Source organism: Paramacrobiotus metropolitanus, unplaced genomic scaffold (assembly GCF_019649055.1).
Source record: "Paramacrobiotus metropolitanus isolate TYO unplaced genomic scaffold, Prichtersi_v1.0 Parri_scaffold0000161, whole genome shotgun sequence".
Classification (NCBI taxonomy): domain Eukaryota; kingdom Metazoa; phylum Tardigrada; class Eutardigrada; order Parachela; family Macrobiotidae; genus Paramacrobiotus; species Paramacrobiotus metropolitanus.
The window spans coordinates 113133-128958 of NW_026570381.1; the positions used below are offsets into that span (position 1 = coordinate 113133).

A 15826-nucleotide genomic window follows, 5' to 3' on the forward strand; every position below is an offset into this window, starting at 1 on the left:
GAGGATTATTCCGATCACGCCTTGGATGTACAGCTTCCGCTGCGATGCGGAATCCTTTTCGTTAAATCTAGAACAAATGCGATGGTATGTGTAAGCTGTAAAGCTCAGTATTAATGGAGTGACCCAGTAGACCGTATAAAGTTTGTACAGATCCACTAAAACTTCTCGCGCACTCTCGAACTCTCTGCCTCTATCGCGTTGTATCCAAAGGATTAAACTACCGACTGCGGGAACAAAGCGCACACGCAACAACGGTTGAGGGAACCAGGCCAGTGCAATGGACCAAGTATGTATAACCATGTGTGAATGTACCAATCGTCGTGTTTAATACTGTACAATCCGATTATCTGTTTCAAGGTTTCGAAATTCAATAATAAGCTGCAGAATAATCCTACTTTATCATGTCCTCATAATTGTGCTCATTTTTGCATTAAATTTTTGAGAAGGTCGGGCAATAACACGACTGAGGCCGGCAAACCCATCCGGGCGGAAAAACCGTACGCCGGACAACTTTTGCACATAGACCGGCAAAACCGTCCGGGCGTGATTGTGGCTCCCGTCATGTCAGAATGTTCAGAAATGAAAAAATTTTGGGTGAGAAAAATTTATGGCGGACGAACTATTGGACCGCCGTACGACTTTGCTGTTTATCCGTCCGGACGGTTTTACCGGTTACACACGACTAGCGATGCATCAGCACTGCATCTAAACGTGTGATCCGTTCACTTCAAGTCTTCAACGTACTTGTCATACGCTTGTAACCGCACGTTGCGCGCTTAATTCGTTTCCACATCAATGCGGATTAATCATTTGGCTATCGTCTACAAGATCGTAATTCAAAAGCTGTTTACGCGGTGAATACGCGCAAGTGAAGTTTCGGTTTTGCTTGCGAACTTAGTGCAAGTTTGTCTGCCATTTTCTTATACGCGAGCGAAACAAAAAAAGAGGCTGTTCTAGGGATGTGGATTAGCTTAGTCGACAGTAAGTCCAGATATTGCGTTACCTGGTGTATACCGTCGATGATTCCTTGAAGGTCATCACGAACGCAGGAATAGCGCCCAGCACGGCTTCTGGAAGCTGATCCTGAGGATGCACCAACAGGTCATCGAGAACAGCCGCCACTGGCGAAGCTGTGTCCAGATCGTAATCACATTTCTTACTTCCTGTTAAAATGTCAACCAGTATGGCGGAATAACAAAGGCTTTTCTCCAGTTCCACTGCATGAACCGGATTAGCGACTTGCTCCCAAATGTATTCGATGCCTTGTCTGGCCATCTCATCTGGTTTCCCTGTGGCATTCTTCAGTGTCTCAAGGGCATCACGAAACGTATGCTCCAAGTTGCTGTCGTCTTTCTTAAGAATCACCCACAAGATTTTCTTCATGTCTCGCGTACACTCGCTGCTTTTCCTGTGGAAGTTGACTAGTATTTTCGAGACCTTTTCCGGGAGTTTTCCGTTGCTTCTTTCAGCGCACAACTGAAACATTTTGAGAAAGTTTAAGCGACAGTCGTCATAGTAACTGTTCAATGACGCATCAAATGCGGCCTTTGCCAGTTCGAGCTGTAAGTCATCGTCCACTTTCTGATTTTTGGCGATAACCGAGAACGCTAGGGCAATGTTGGCGAAGATTGCATTGCGACCTTGCACCCAACCTATCGCATAACCGTAACAGAATTTATTCTTGAGGTAAGCAATATCTTCGTCGCACACGGAAGTGCTCGCCTTGGCGCGGGCCAGAAGAATATCGACTTCCTGAGCAGTTGTCCGGAAATAGGAACGGACGCTGCTGCCTGAGCTGCTCAACGCCGGGTTGATTTCCATTTTTTGTTCGCTGCCACGACTGCTAGCGCGGCTGCTGTTCAACGCCTTTGCCAGGTCAATCCGCTGCAATTCCGTTTTCTCTGACATGTTCTCTTTGTAAACTGTTGTGACCGTTTGTTGGGTCTTAACAGCGTCCGCTTTCACTGCATTTTTGCCGGCCTTTACGCATCTTCCCAGCATCTCTTGTCCGCTTTCGAACAGGCGATTGGCGGCCTTACCGTGCTGATCACTATTAAAATCCATCACCGGCGCTTCACGACAATTTTCCTCTTGGACCGATAGCGATACTCCATGTGTCAGCAATGCCTCTTGGAGCCGGGCTTTTGCATCAGCGTTTACAGCGGGAATGTATCGGCGGGCTAGTTCGATCAGACGGCTACGGCTTCCTTGAACAGTTTCTCCTTGTTCACCGAGCTTCAGAACGGCACAGTGCATCAGCTGAGAGACAGTCTCTTGGGTATGCCAAGGCAGGTCCCGAAAAGCGTCGTTGACGTCCGCATTCAGAACGGTGCCGCACGCACCAGCAATGGCGTCCACGCTAACACTTGTTGGGTCGTGCTGTGAGCAGTATTTCAAGCACTGCGCGATTTGGTAGTTCAGGAAACTAACGTCTGATATTTCCGGGTTCTTGTCATTAACCGTGCATAGTTTGGAAAGCAGGTACTGCATCACCGACTGCGGTAGACCGTGGCGTCGGGATAAGTATTTTAAAGCCGAAATGACCGAAAGGCTTGTTTCGCCCACAGGGAAGATCTTAAGCAGGTCCGGCGTTGAGCCGAATTTATCCCACGCTTCCGCAAGCTTGTTGCGCACCGTTTTTGAATCGGGATCGTGAACATATTCCATGAATATGGTCCTCATTTTTGCAGCGGAAGTGGAGAGTGCTGCTGATTGGTGCACTACAAAAAAAGGAACAACAAAAAAACCGTGTTTTATGAATGTTGAGATGTTTGTCCAATAATGTACGTAGTTTTCCACCACCGCGTCTCGACGTTCCCGAATATCTGCGACCACCACCTACCAGCCATAAATTACCGTAGGTATGTTATAGCTTATTGGGAAATCCCTACCTGTACCTGCCTCATAACGGAAGGATACTACATTTTTCAATACTGACGATATGTCACAAGAGTGGGAGAAGCTACCGTGGCGCTGTAGCAGCATCGGCTGATTACTCAAGGCGGTCAACATCTTACAATTTTTTAGCTGGCTATAAACGAAGTTAAATAAATATAACTTATAAATTATTGTTTGGGGTCACTTTTTCTTGTTGGGTTTTACCCGGCACTCAGGTTAAATACTGCCACAAGTACAGAAAGACAGAGTTAGAAGTGTGCGCTCGTCGAATAGCGCTCGTCGAATCGACGAATAGCCAGCGTTTGAATGAAATGTCCCGGTACATCGTATCAAATTCGGGTATGCCGACTGAAACGTTCAATTTGCGCGCACTCCCCAAAACCTTTTATATTACTTTCATTTTGCATATACACGCGCAGCATACGGTTGCCGAGATGTGGTAACTTTTAATGTACGGTAAGTTTAAACGGGATTTGATGTACCAAACGTCCGGTTGTTATCCAATCTTCCAAAGCACTGCTGGAGAATTCGGCTACATCTTGAAGACGACTTTGTACCAAATTCCGTTCGCAGCGTTATTTTTCAGTTCAAAATATATCTCGACAATTTTACAATTCATTTTAAAATTTCAGAGAAAAAAGTTGGTGCAAAACCGTCTTCTATACGCATGCTATTTTCAGCAAAATTTAAAGAGGATCGGACAATAACTAGACCTTTGCCACATCGAAACGCGTTCAAACTTTTGGTCGATTAAAAGTGACCAGATATTATCAGCAAACGGATGTTGTGCGCGGATGTTGTGCGCATCGGTGCAAGTAAAAGCTCTAATGGGTGTTCCCGAATTCGGCACCATATACGGGACCATTATTTTCCCTTAATGTGGCTTTTTCCTCAGCCATATCTGTGCAGTTAAGACAGTTACGAGATCCCGCCAGATTGCCAGCGCCTTTGTATTTAAAACCTGAGCGCGCATGTAAAGATATCCCTGGGACACAGACCACGGCAGCTGTTGCATGTTTCACAAACCGGTTTCTGGTACACTTAGGAACACTCAAAAATGAATATGCGCGCACTGGTACAACAAAATTTTTATTGTGTGACGGTCCGGCGGAAACTCATAGCTAAATGTTTTATTTTCGAATAGCACTCCCTATTTTCTGAAAAACTGATCGAAATACAGTCATTTTCCGTCTTAATGCAAGGCATGTCAAGTAGAGCGATGCATTCTTGCACTAACAACGATTACAATAATTATGTCATACAGTCTGTACATCGGTACGCAATAGTTCGTACCAATGTCGGCTGACACAGATTATTTATTCTGCCACCACCAGAGCTGTCGGCTTAACGATAAGCACTTAATTTCTTACGCTGAAAATCCGCGTCCGTAGTTGAATCCATTTTTTGCTCTCCGTTTTCATGCGCTCTGACTCTCGCCGCAAGATAATGCTCGTTTCCGTCTATCACTTTGTGCAACAATCTGAATGGCAAAAGGGCATATATTTCGCAGAAAACACACTGAAAACGTTAACGATCCCTCCGTGTAGTTTAAGCTACTGTCATAAATAGCTAACGTTGTCGTAAAATATCGCCTTATGGCTGTAATAATTTACTAGTGACTGACTGCCAGTATACGGGAATAAATTTACTGCAAGGCAATTAAGATGCAGCAATGTTACACGCTGCGTGTATGATGTAACCATGCCTAATGGATTTTAAATGGATTCTTACCCGCGATTTCCAATTAATTGCCTCCGGCTTTTTTAAGTTAACGTGTTCCACGGAAGAATTTAACTGCAGCAGACGTAAGTACACACGTTACCAAAATGTAGCAGTTCTCGATTATCTGGTTTTTAATCGATCTGTTGCAGATTGCGTACTTAGGCAGGCCACAAAACTTAACTTGGATAAAATGCATTGATAAGCGGAGCCGTTTAAAAAGCGACAGTCAGACACAGTTATGCGCTGTATTCACGTGCAACGTGGATTCGCATTAAATATTCTGAGCATGCAGCAGGAAGTTAGTAATGCTGCTCTGCGTACATAACTGTCTGGCAGCCGGCTTGTGAAGTGTTTTAAACGAGGTTGCACGTCATCATGTCTGATATGAGTTTTAACAGCAAGTTGGAGTGGGTGTTATAGGCGACGACAGCATACAGATCGTGATTTAAACAGTTCAATATTCACCTAAACAACAGCATTTTCTGTCCGCAGTGTGCTAGCTCCGAACGTTTGCAACTGTCGGGCCTCTTTCAGATCGTCTGACTTCGAATGTTTGGAGCCTATCTCTTTGAAAGTTTGACACTGCTTTACAGAGCAGGTTATATTACAAAAAAAATTCTGGTGCCGGTAATGCAACGACTTTCTACATTCTAAGGTCAAGAAATTCGAAAATAAAACATAGCATCAACGGGCAATACAAGGGTGCCTGTAGCTTTCGCACGCAACGGGGTGCAGAGATTGATTATTCGAAAACGGGTGCCTGTAGTCTGCGGGCGTGTGAAAGGGGATGCCTATAGCCATTTCCATATTAAAATGGTATCGTAACATTATTACGGTAACATACGCTGGCAATAAATAAAAAATATTGCCATAATCTTAGAAATACATGATTGTGGCAAATTTGTAGTAGTCTTCAAGCAACCGATGGCCGACCACCTTTATTAAAAAATAAAAAAATTTTAAAATGATGCGTTAAGATAAATGTGGCTGAGCAGAAATTTCTTTAAAGACATAAATTTTATGATTAGGCGATAGGGAACACATTGCACCATACCATGTTAAGCAACCAATGAGCACTCATACGTGGGGAAATCCGATTTGCCATACGGCGCTGCTGGACGAGCGCATTGTGAAGGCATAATTATATTTTGGTTGTCTGCACGTGGGCAAACATTTTCTTGGCAAGCTGATAGGTGCCTTCAGAATACGTACCTCAGCGAATACATTAGGCAACAAAAATTATTGTTCAAGAAAATTCCTTTTTACAAATTCCTTTCTAGGAACTTGGGCTGGGTGGCACATTACTGGTAGTTGGTGGCTCGTTGGGTTGGCACATTAATGGGTACGGTATACACTGCGGATTTTATTGCACCGTGTGTAATTCAATACTGTGATGGAATTAACATGCTTGCGAGATTGCGGTTATCGGTAAGCAAAGAAACTTAAGCATTATAATACCATGCGTTTGAAAGCGGCGCTGAAAACGCACGATCACTTCTACTGTAGGTAAACAAAGTAAAATTTAGCACTAATTTCCGTTGGTAATTTCAAAGAGTGAAAAACGTAGTAATTACACAGTATTACGGATCGAATGGGCAACGGTTAAACGTGTATCCGGCTCCGCTTCGTCCCTGACGAAATGACAACGACAGCCACAACTGTATTTTCCATCGGTCCTTCTGGACGGGATGGAGACCTGTTACAGCGCCGACCGGAAGCAGTACAAGCTTATCGTCCCGTTGTACTACTACCACTAGCGGGGTCCGGGATGGTATAGTTTTACGACATTTAAGGATGGCCGGGATGGATAGTCGCTGGAGAAAGCCAGCGACTGAGTGTGACAGGCCATCATCGTCTACGACATCGCTGCCCATGAATCGTTCGAGGAAGCCACCCAACGACGGGGCCCTTAAAGTGCAGAAGGAAACGGGATCGAACGACGGGGTCAGCATGACGCTGGTAGACAATAACATCACTTTGGAAGGGAACTCCGGTTGTGCGATAGGAAAAAGACTATCCTCGGTGCTCAAGGCGTAGCTAGAGAGTGACAAGAGTGCGTCGGCGCCGTTTGTCTTAATGTCAAAGCGGCTTATTGATGAGGAAAAGCCGCGTTACCCAAGCGCGTGCCATCGTTTACATTGAATGGCTTCCTGGCAAAGAAAAAAAAGGCTTCCTGTTGTTTGTTTTTCAAAAGCAGTGGATATTTTGGGAATGTTACGAAGCAGCTGTCGCTTTGCCTCCTCACTACTTGTGTTCTTCGGCCTATTTAGACGATTGATTTATACCAGTTCATAAGGTTGCTTATGAGATTTCGGCGAAATCTGTTCAATAAATTCGGATAGCGCAAAGAAGCGATTTTTTGAACTAGTAGGTACATATGTGATTTTCGAGCAGCCGTTGAAAATTCCCTGTATACCTAATGACTTTACTCGTAAATGCTGAAAAATTTTTGAAACAAGGGCTCACCGGAAATGCGACTGGTGATGCCTCCAACATTCAAATTATGCACTCACAGCATGGCAGGTCCGCATGCACCAGGCAGTATTACAGCTGGTTCGGCCACGTGTTTACCTAACGCTCTGTTCAACAGTCAGTTTTAGTACGTAACTGTTTTACGTAAGGGCTCTGTGTACTCGACACTATTAACAAGAGATACCATGAGCAAGGTCTATTTTTAAAAAAATTTTAAACAGTCATTTTATACGTAACCGATCACTCGTATAAATTATTCGAACGCAGATTTACGCAGTTATGTTTAAGTAGATAGCGTAACTTGAGGCGAAAGCTTTTTAACTATTTAGTCTAACACGAGTTTTAACACCTTATCCACTTTTAGTTTCCGCCTGGGAAGCTGTATCTCACTCTCGATTATGTAGTATGTACTAAAAGAGGACTCACAAGAAATTTAGCAAACGCAGAAAATTTAGCAGACCATATAACGGGATATTCCTTAATGTTTATTGCACAAGTAGGCAGGTAATCCATTCCCGTCGACTGAGTCGAGGGTCGTAATCTTGTTTGGGAATTTAAACCTGGCAAAAAGTGGAAAAGTAATATTCGGTGATGAAATTACAGCAAAAGCCACTCAGAAGAGAAGTACCAGATCTTGAGCCTATCAAGCAATGGCAGCGTAAGTACTTCAATGCATTACGAAAGCCAGCAAGTGAACGGATGTTACGGATATCAGTACCGCTCGGAATCAGCCGGCTCAAAATGTTGTTCAGCTTCCAAACCAGAGTCGATTTTTCCATGTTGTTGCTGCTGTTGTTCATTTCATTTACTGCTGTGGATTTTGATTTCATTCAGTGGTTTTATCATGTACAGTCTACAGAGTATATAACATTTCCATTGTGCGGCATTTGAAAACGCTTATCTAGATAAATAACACGCCAGTTTGAAACCAGAAAACTTTATTACTGATGAACTCGGAAGTTTTGACGGATGATTAGCTCTGCGACTATGCCGGTGCTGGCGTTTGACAACTTGTCTCAATTCAACACCCATTAGCAATCTGCCAGTGACTTTTAGGCACAAGCGAATTTGCGAACATATTTTTTTTTACTAAGTAAGTAATTTACGTTCTCCGATTGCACACGTCACAAACTTTTTATTCTTTACCATAGTGGTGCTGGAACTTTGATTTCGCTTATAAGGTCATCACCGCAGTACCAGTCATAAAAATTGTACTCAAAGACTCCCTCCTTTATGAAGGTGAATGGACCCAGCACTTTCTGTATCGTCGCATCGCGATCTTCCGCCCGTTCTGCACTGCCGTTGAGTTCTTGACTTGGATAGTGCTGTAAGAGGTCACGAGTGAAGTACTGCGGCCAGCGAGGAAATCTACGGATTTGATCCATTGTAACTTTAGTTTCCGCCAGACTCTTATCCTTCCAGCTACCTATGCCGCCCTCCAGGCCAACGTACTTATGAAAAAATTATCGCAAGGTCTCTAATTTCTATCCTGTGTCGTTTGTTTGCTTGTATTGATGTTTTAAAACCGTCTCGTCCTTTTTTACTGAATGTAATGAAAGCAATTTGCAGATCTTTGATAATACACAGAGCTGGAATAAATGAAGTCGAAATAAGCATCCCGCGTTATGCATCCTTCGTGTTCGAATTACTTCATTTGAAAGGCTTCATTCGTGCCGCCAAAGTAGTTTGGACGTACAGCAGGTGCGTTTAATTAAATTTCACGAAGAATTAATTACGTGATACTTTTTATTACCCCTTGAAGAACTCTGGACATGATTTTTAGGATTCCGCACCCTGAATATTTCTATCAATTTACAACTCAGGGACCGTTGCATCTACGGTCGGATGAAAACTGTAATACTAAATTTGGATAAGTTATTAAACGGCAATACACGCGAGGCTGCAAAATTTAAACTAAGATGCTATCACACTACCTGCTAACTGTCATCTGACCAGAAATACAAACGGAAAATTAATGGAAATAAAATTGTGGGCTGATATTTAATCTGAAAAAAGTAAATTATGTCGTCTCTAGCGTTCTGTGATAGGCCAAAGTTGCTTTTTTTATCGTAGAAAGAATCCCGAACTGAGAGATTCTAGAAAGCTGAAAACTAAAAAATATCGTATCTCGTACGGAAAGTAAACAAAATCTGATTTCGTACATTTTTAAGAGGGTTTGGCAACATGGCATAATCAGTGACACTAATTGCATTCAGTATAATATATTCAATAAGTTGAACCGTGAATAACACAATGTTTGGAACGCTCCGAAGGAGAGAACTGATAACTAAAAGGACGAATGTTCCGAAAACAACCCTGATTAGGCCAAAAGTGACACGAACTTCACAATTTTTGTTCGTATAGTTTTTCATCAAACGCTGTAATTATTACTTTCTACAAGAACTTAAAAAATAAATTACTCGACTAAAATAATGATTTTCCTTTCCATACTGCCTTAAATGACACGGAGGTAATATAATCGGCTGAAAAGTTATTTTTTTCGAATGCCCTTTGTTACTTTGTATCAATTTCGACAATACGTTAACTATGGTCATATCTAGGTCGTATATCTTTTGTGGTCATATATGTATCATATGTGGTCATAACTTGTCCGCAATGGGCACCCTTAAACATCTGGTAAGCGCGTCATTTTAGATTTTCGATAATCCCGCGACTGCGGCAGCCGTCCTGGGCCGACCAGGCAGCCCCGATCACAATCTCGCAATACGCCCATTTCCGGCTGCCTTACAAGACATCCAGCCACTTGCGCCAAATTTTAAATTTTTAATTCCAGTTCGAATTTTGCATATTTTCGCTATTTAACTTTCACGTTGGCTGATCAATACGATTTTTACTTTTATTTATTCCAATAAAATGCTTGGGTTGACTCATTTTTATTTCGACGTATTATGATCATTGACACCATCAGTAAACTACAGTTCAAGTGCTGCAGCACGTTCAGCACATTGACTGAAGCGAGTTACCAGCCCCGTCGGCCCCAGCAGTTATCGAAGTGCGTTTAGATTCCTTCTTTAGATACTTAGCAGCTAATGCCAGCTATAATGTTGAGCTATCTGGAGTCGACTCCCAAATCTTTAAGAAAAGTTTCAAGTTGAGCTGATGGCAGTCGCAGGATAATGTGGTGAAAATTTAGGTAACAACAAGGTTTCGACACAGCAGTCTAGCGTACACAGGTCCCAGGCTAATCCTTGAACCCAACAGAAGAAAGAATGAAAGAAATGAATCGACTTCAACGCTATAGCAATTGACACAATGAGAATGGGATGCCTTTCCAAAAAACGTGAGATACTTCCGTGCAAATCTGGAGCCAACCAGAAAGCATAATCGTAACGATTCCACTGTGCTGCCAGGGTAAAGTAACCGTGACAAACGCGTAGAAAGTCATCCAGTTATTATCCCACACGGGGCACATCACATTATGTAGTGATTCCGAGGTCGACCTCGCAAGCAGTTGAAAATTTCCAAACTGGAAATCTTAATATTAACCAGGCGAAAAATAAAAAAATGTATGCGAAACCTTACCAAAAACTGAGAAACGTAGACAAACTGAGAACCATGAACTGTGGCAACAAGCGATTTAGCGCATTCAGTGATAAAACCTGTTTGGAGAGACGAATGCTGCACGGAACAAGTGTTTTTTTACAGTCACCCTCTTGCGAGACTTCCCTTCCAGTTTTCGAAGAAAATTTATCCCAGCGCTTTTGTAGGGGTCAGTTTGTATCGGATAACAAGAACTAACATCGTACGTCGAGAGAATACAAAAACAAAATTCTGTTCACCTGTAAATAGAGGAAACATGCATAAAGTGCGGTTCTACATGGTTCCTCTTTTTGTTGTCTGTCGTTTCAACGCCAACGTTTTCATAAAACTGCTCTACATTGTTTTGTAGCCGCTAAAATTCCCTAGGAATACATAGGTAGTTAAAGAAGGTAGGGTAAAAACCTGAGTTTCTGTGAATTTTTTAAGCATTTATTGCGCCTGCGCGGCAGTAGAAATTGAACAACAACAGATTTGAAGAGTTAAATTTTAAATCAGCAATGAAGAACATGATATGATGAATTAAAGAACTATGTTTTCCGCTTATTTTTCTGCGAACAGATCAGCTACGGTAGCCGTTGCCATCCGGACTCCGGATGGCAACGGCTACCGTACAATTATTTATATTCGTTCCAGTTTTCTATGTGCAAACAGTCTGACGTCCGGTTGATGTCAGTGAAGTGCGCTAAACACAAACAAATCAAACAAAACCAACATTCTAGTCAAAATTCATTTGTGAATAAAAAAGCTTTGACATACTCCAGTCGACATGAGAAAACAATTTTATGTAGCCGCTCAGTATTGTAATTAACGAGCTAGTTGTCGACTACAAGAACAGACTGACTTTCACCAGACAGTTAACAAACAGGATGTGTCTCATTGATGCTGGGATGCCGCTCGTTGGCGTCACCACTGGCATCTCGCAACGGCGTGGCTTCTGGCATGCATCGTTAAGCTACTGCCTTAGTGCAAGTCTGTTCGCACAGTTTCACAACGACGCACTGCAGATCCTGGTAGTGGTTGCTGATCCATTCAGTTACAATTTCTCGCAGTTTCATGACCCGGTGGTTTGGCAAAGTAGAGGGAGTACTAGTAATAGCCGGTACGGTGGAGGCTTCGCTGTCCACTACGTTATAATGTGGTGAGAAGTTACGCACTTCGATTTCGGGAGATAGCGACCGCTGTGCATCCGCTGTATTCGTTTGGCGGCTGTTTGCAGCAGCAACTACATTAAAGAGAGGGTGAAAATTAGTATCATAAAACTGGCAACCCTGTTTGCGCCCAGGGCTTAGGAGCCACTAACAAGTACTATATTATGCGAAAACATCGGTACGTCGACGGTTTTCGCTTTCCGGTTTTCACTTTCACAGTCTGGACTCGCGTACCGGTCACCGAGACTGGCATTCGTGAAGCTTGTTCCAGATGGCAACGACTTTGTAAAAACTGAATGCCTGACAATTACTGTTTTCGTACAAGCTTTTACACGAGTAATCATAAAACAAATTATCACGTTTTCTAATATGGAACAACGCAGAAAATGCCGTATCTCTGGTGTCTGGTACACGAATTCATTGTCAGCGTGTTCGGAAAGCGAAAAACGCTAAGGTAAAGCCTTCCGAACGACTGCGCCTTAGAAACCACAGTCTTCCACATGAGAAATTCGCATTGAGTACAGTCAGTACACTATACAATTTACTGGACCATACACGAGCACCACGTTTACCACATACCAGATTGGCTTTTCCCGGAATGCCGGTTACTGACTTCCTTTTCGACACCATGTGCAACTAGAAGCATAATGCCCGTGCTTTCTTCTTCGTGCAACTCTGCTGAGGGACCATAACAGTCTGCTGAGGAACCAAAATAATCTCTAGCTTCCCGGTTGCAATCGGTGGGGCGAAGTCTTTTCGCCAATAAACGAGCGGACCTTCGCCGCTTGGGGACAGCGCCACGACAGTCATCATCCGTATCGCCTAATGGCTGTGTAATCGAACGTTGAACGAGACCATGCGATTCCCGCTTCGACTTCTGGCACCCTTGCACTATGTCACCACAACCGAACTCGTTAACCTGCCGTGCCTGGATGGCCTGTTCTTCGTGGGGACTATTTAAATCCGGTCCGGAAAACGCAGTGCTCTGTGAAGACTCATCCGACGTGTCTTGGTCGGCATTCTTCAAGATCTGCCATATGGTCCATGTACCGGTTTTGACCTCCTTTGCGATCCCATCCCAAGACAACCCCTCGGCACGCAGCTTCAAAACAGCATCTCGCCTCCGCTGGGAAAGCTGTCGATGGCGTTCCTGAAACGATTTTCCGTTCTGCCGCAATAATATCTTCAAAATGCTTTCGGAGATTCCAAACTTCTCCCGGATGTGTGGCCCACTGTGGCCTTTGTCGAAGCACTTGAGTATTTCTGCTTTCTGCTCCTGGCTGACATTGATTGTATCCCGCGCGGCAAAGCTGTGTCCAGCGCGGCTAATTACAGCAACCACCGCGTCAGCTTCGACGTTAACCTCGCGCATAATATTTAGTTTTGAGTAGCCGCGATGGAACAGTTGGAGAATGGTTGTTCTCTGCTCTTCCGTAACGCCGGCGATTCGCAGGATGCGCTTCACGGTAGTCAAGCCAAGGTTGAGCTGCTTCGCAATTTGCGCGGGACTGTTTTTCCCTTTGCATGCCAGCCTGATGATGTTCTGCTTCTGCTCCTCGGTCCGCGTCGCACGTCGTCGTGTTAATCGTTCCTTTTCGAGAACCGCTCGCAGTGCATTAAACCCGATGCCCACGCGTGCCGCGATTTCCTGCCGTGTAAAGCCGGAGCTGCGTAGTTCGCGAATCATCTGGTTTTTTTCTTTATTCATCGTTTACTTGTCGGAGCTTGTTGTACAGTATGTTGTATTGCTCAGTAGACCTGCGAACAGTAAAGCAAAAGTTGTTTTTTCACTGGCACGAAGAACATATAGCCGAACGATGAGCAGAACACCAAGTCTGCTAGCGCTGACTTAACTGCCAACTGTGGACGGCTGTCATGACAACATGGGTAACCGTCAACCGTGGTAGACCACCGTGGCAGTGACTAGTTATTTTACACTACAGCCCTCCACGGTTGACTGTTAGGTATGTTTGCCAGGGTAAGCAACTAACCATCCACAGCTGACGGTAACGCACGTTGGTAGGGCATTCATCCACGGTTGACTGTCACGCCAGCCGTCAGTGGACTTGGTGTTCAAGTTACCGTTGTTTTATCAAATGATTTACTGTATTGTCGAGTCAACTTGCCACCTTTTTTTACAGTGAGTCGTATCCGATTAGCATACAACTCACAGTACTTCAAAAACGACTTATCGTCGATCCAGAGTAGACATGCAATCGACTTAACGGTAAGCGTTAAGACGCTTTTGTAAGTCCGTTGTTTATACGAGTATAGAGAGTATTGTTACCCACCCTCAGCTGTAAGCTCAGATCTACCAGAAAGTGGTGAAACCAAAAGCGAGAAAAAACCCAACAGTTCCCTGTAAAAATACTGTAACAAGGTGCATAAGATTGTAGTCGGGGTCACAGCTGAATAGTGAGAATGTAATTTTTTTTTATTTAGGTCGCTTGTTATTACTTTGTGGAGAGAATTAGTACAAAGCGTTTCTCGTTCATTCTAGCAGTTTATCATTCTAGCAGGATCGAGTAAAACTTGCAAAACGTTCCTGCATCATGCTTACGTAATTATAATATTGTATTACAACGGATCCTCGAAATAAAGTATAAAAGTCCCCATCCAAATCCCTTACTAAAAAATAGTAACGCTGATTCGTATATTCACAGAAACGATCTGTGCGAGTTTGGACCAAGCTTTACACAAAACGTTAAAAGAGAAATACTGTATGTTTTTGGTAGCGCTTTTCCTCTATATTTAAACAGTAATAAGGTAATTTATGCATGTTCCTAATACAGTTATACAGATGCAGATATAACTAGAGAACCACCAACGTAATAACCCACCTCGAACGATCAGTTAAAAAGCGAGAACGTCGTCCTTCCACAGTTCCACGTACAATTCTGACCACAGCAGAACGCTAATAATATCATGACATTAGTACCTGTTCTCTAATTACATTATCCTGGCCAGGTTTCGTCAATAAATTTCCGATGATAATAATGAGGTACGGGCGCGATATTACAGCTCAAGAAACAAGTGAATCTGACGGAAGGTGCTGGGCTTTCTAATATCGTTATTAACTTATTACCGTACAGTGAACAGCCTGTAGACGAACACCAACTATGTAGGCATCCGCGTTCACATCCGCCAAGTTCAGTTGATCACTGACAAAACGTGCTGACGATAAGCCTGAAGGTACATAGAGAAACATCGTGCTGCAGCACAGCAATGCGCGTAAACGCCAAGCAGAAGATAGAGCACAGACTGAACAGGTGCGCAGCTGAGCTACAGAACAATTCCCCTGACAATGATAATTTCCGATAATAAACTAGATACGACTATATAAACTTGAACTACAATAAACTTGATATGTTGTGCAACTACAGTATTTAATTTGCTCTGCCAAAGGGTAACCCATCATAAAAGCTATATTTGGCCGATGGAGCAACCGATGCCGCTTAATTACACAATACTGAAAATCGAAACGAAAACGTACATTGGCGCACGCTTTATCAGACACTTTACAAGATGTCACCAAGACAACAGACCTAGCCCGCTATTAGGCGTTGCCTTTTCCTGTGTGCCCGAGAATCGCGGCATAAGAACGTTCCGACATATTTCGCCAGGCATGTTTAACAGGAATACTTTCGCTATACGAGATTATTAATTTTAGAAACGGTCAGCTGCATTGATCGCACCAGGCCTGTCGCGCGCAGCAGAGTCAAAAATTTAGCCTTTCATGCAGGTTGTGGGCTGGATAGGAGGATACTTATCGCCGGACAGTTTTCTATCAAAATGAGTAACGCTTGATGTCACAAAAGCTCTATTTTAAACCAGAAATGAATTTATGAAAATTTTTCTTGCGCTAAATATAAGAATCTGGTTTCTACAACAGGGTAACTGTGTTTCACCTTTTTTTGCGAGCGTAACGAAAGCGATAAGCTTATACCACCGTATCCATCTCTGTTCATGAATTTGCAATATTTAATGTCTTGTCGATTGAATTCTAACTTTTACCGGTTTTCTAA

General features: G+C 43.3%; 1 protein-coding gene across 2 annotated transcripts; it reads right to left on the reverse strand.

Annotated features, from left to right (window-relative positions):
- Positions 1-11288: 11288 nt before the first annotated feature.
- LOC129600026 (uncharacterized) lies at positions 11289-15027 on the reverse strand. 2 transcript variants are annotated; one of them, XM_055498409.1, is made up of 3 exons: positions 14642-15027; positions 12381-13559; positions 11289-11875 (listed from the first exon to the last, which is right to left on the reverse strand). In XM_055498409.1, the coding sequence occupies exons 2-3, from the start codon at positions 13507-13509 to the stop codon at positions 11601-11603; spliced, it is 1404 nt and encodes a 467-aa protein (XP_055354384.1). In that variant the 5' UTR covers positions 13510-13559; positions 14642-15027; the 3' UTR covers positions 11289-11600. The 2 variants fall into 2 exon arrangements, with proteins under 2 accessions (XP_055354384.1, XP_055354385.1); XM_055498410.1 differs by lacking the exon at positions 14642-15027 and adding an exon at positions 14093-14190.
- Positions 15028-15826: the final 799 nt, after the last annotated feature.

What these genes read in the sequence shown, in the direction of transcription:
- LOC129600026 (XM_055498409.1), bottom strand. Translation starts at nt 13,509, where the DNA reads ATGAATAAAGAAAAAAACCAGATGATTCGCGAACTACGCAGCTCCGGC. An exon ending in TTCCGGGAAAAGCCAATCTG is followed by an intron (nt 11,876 to 12,380) that starts GTATGTGGTAAA and finishes TCTTTAATGTAG; the next exon opens with TTGCTGCTGCAAACAGCCGC.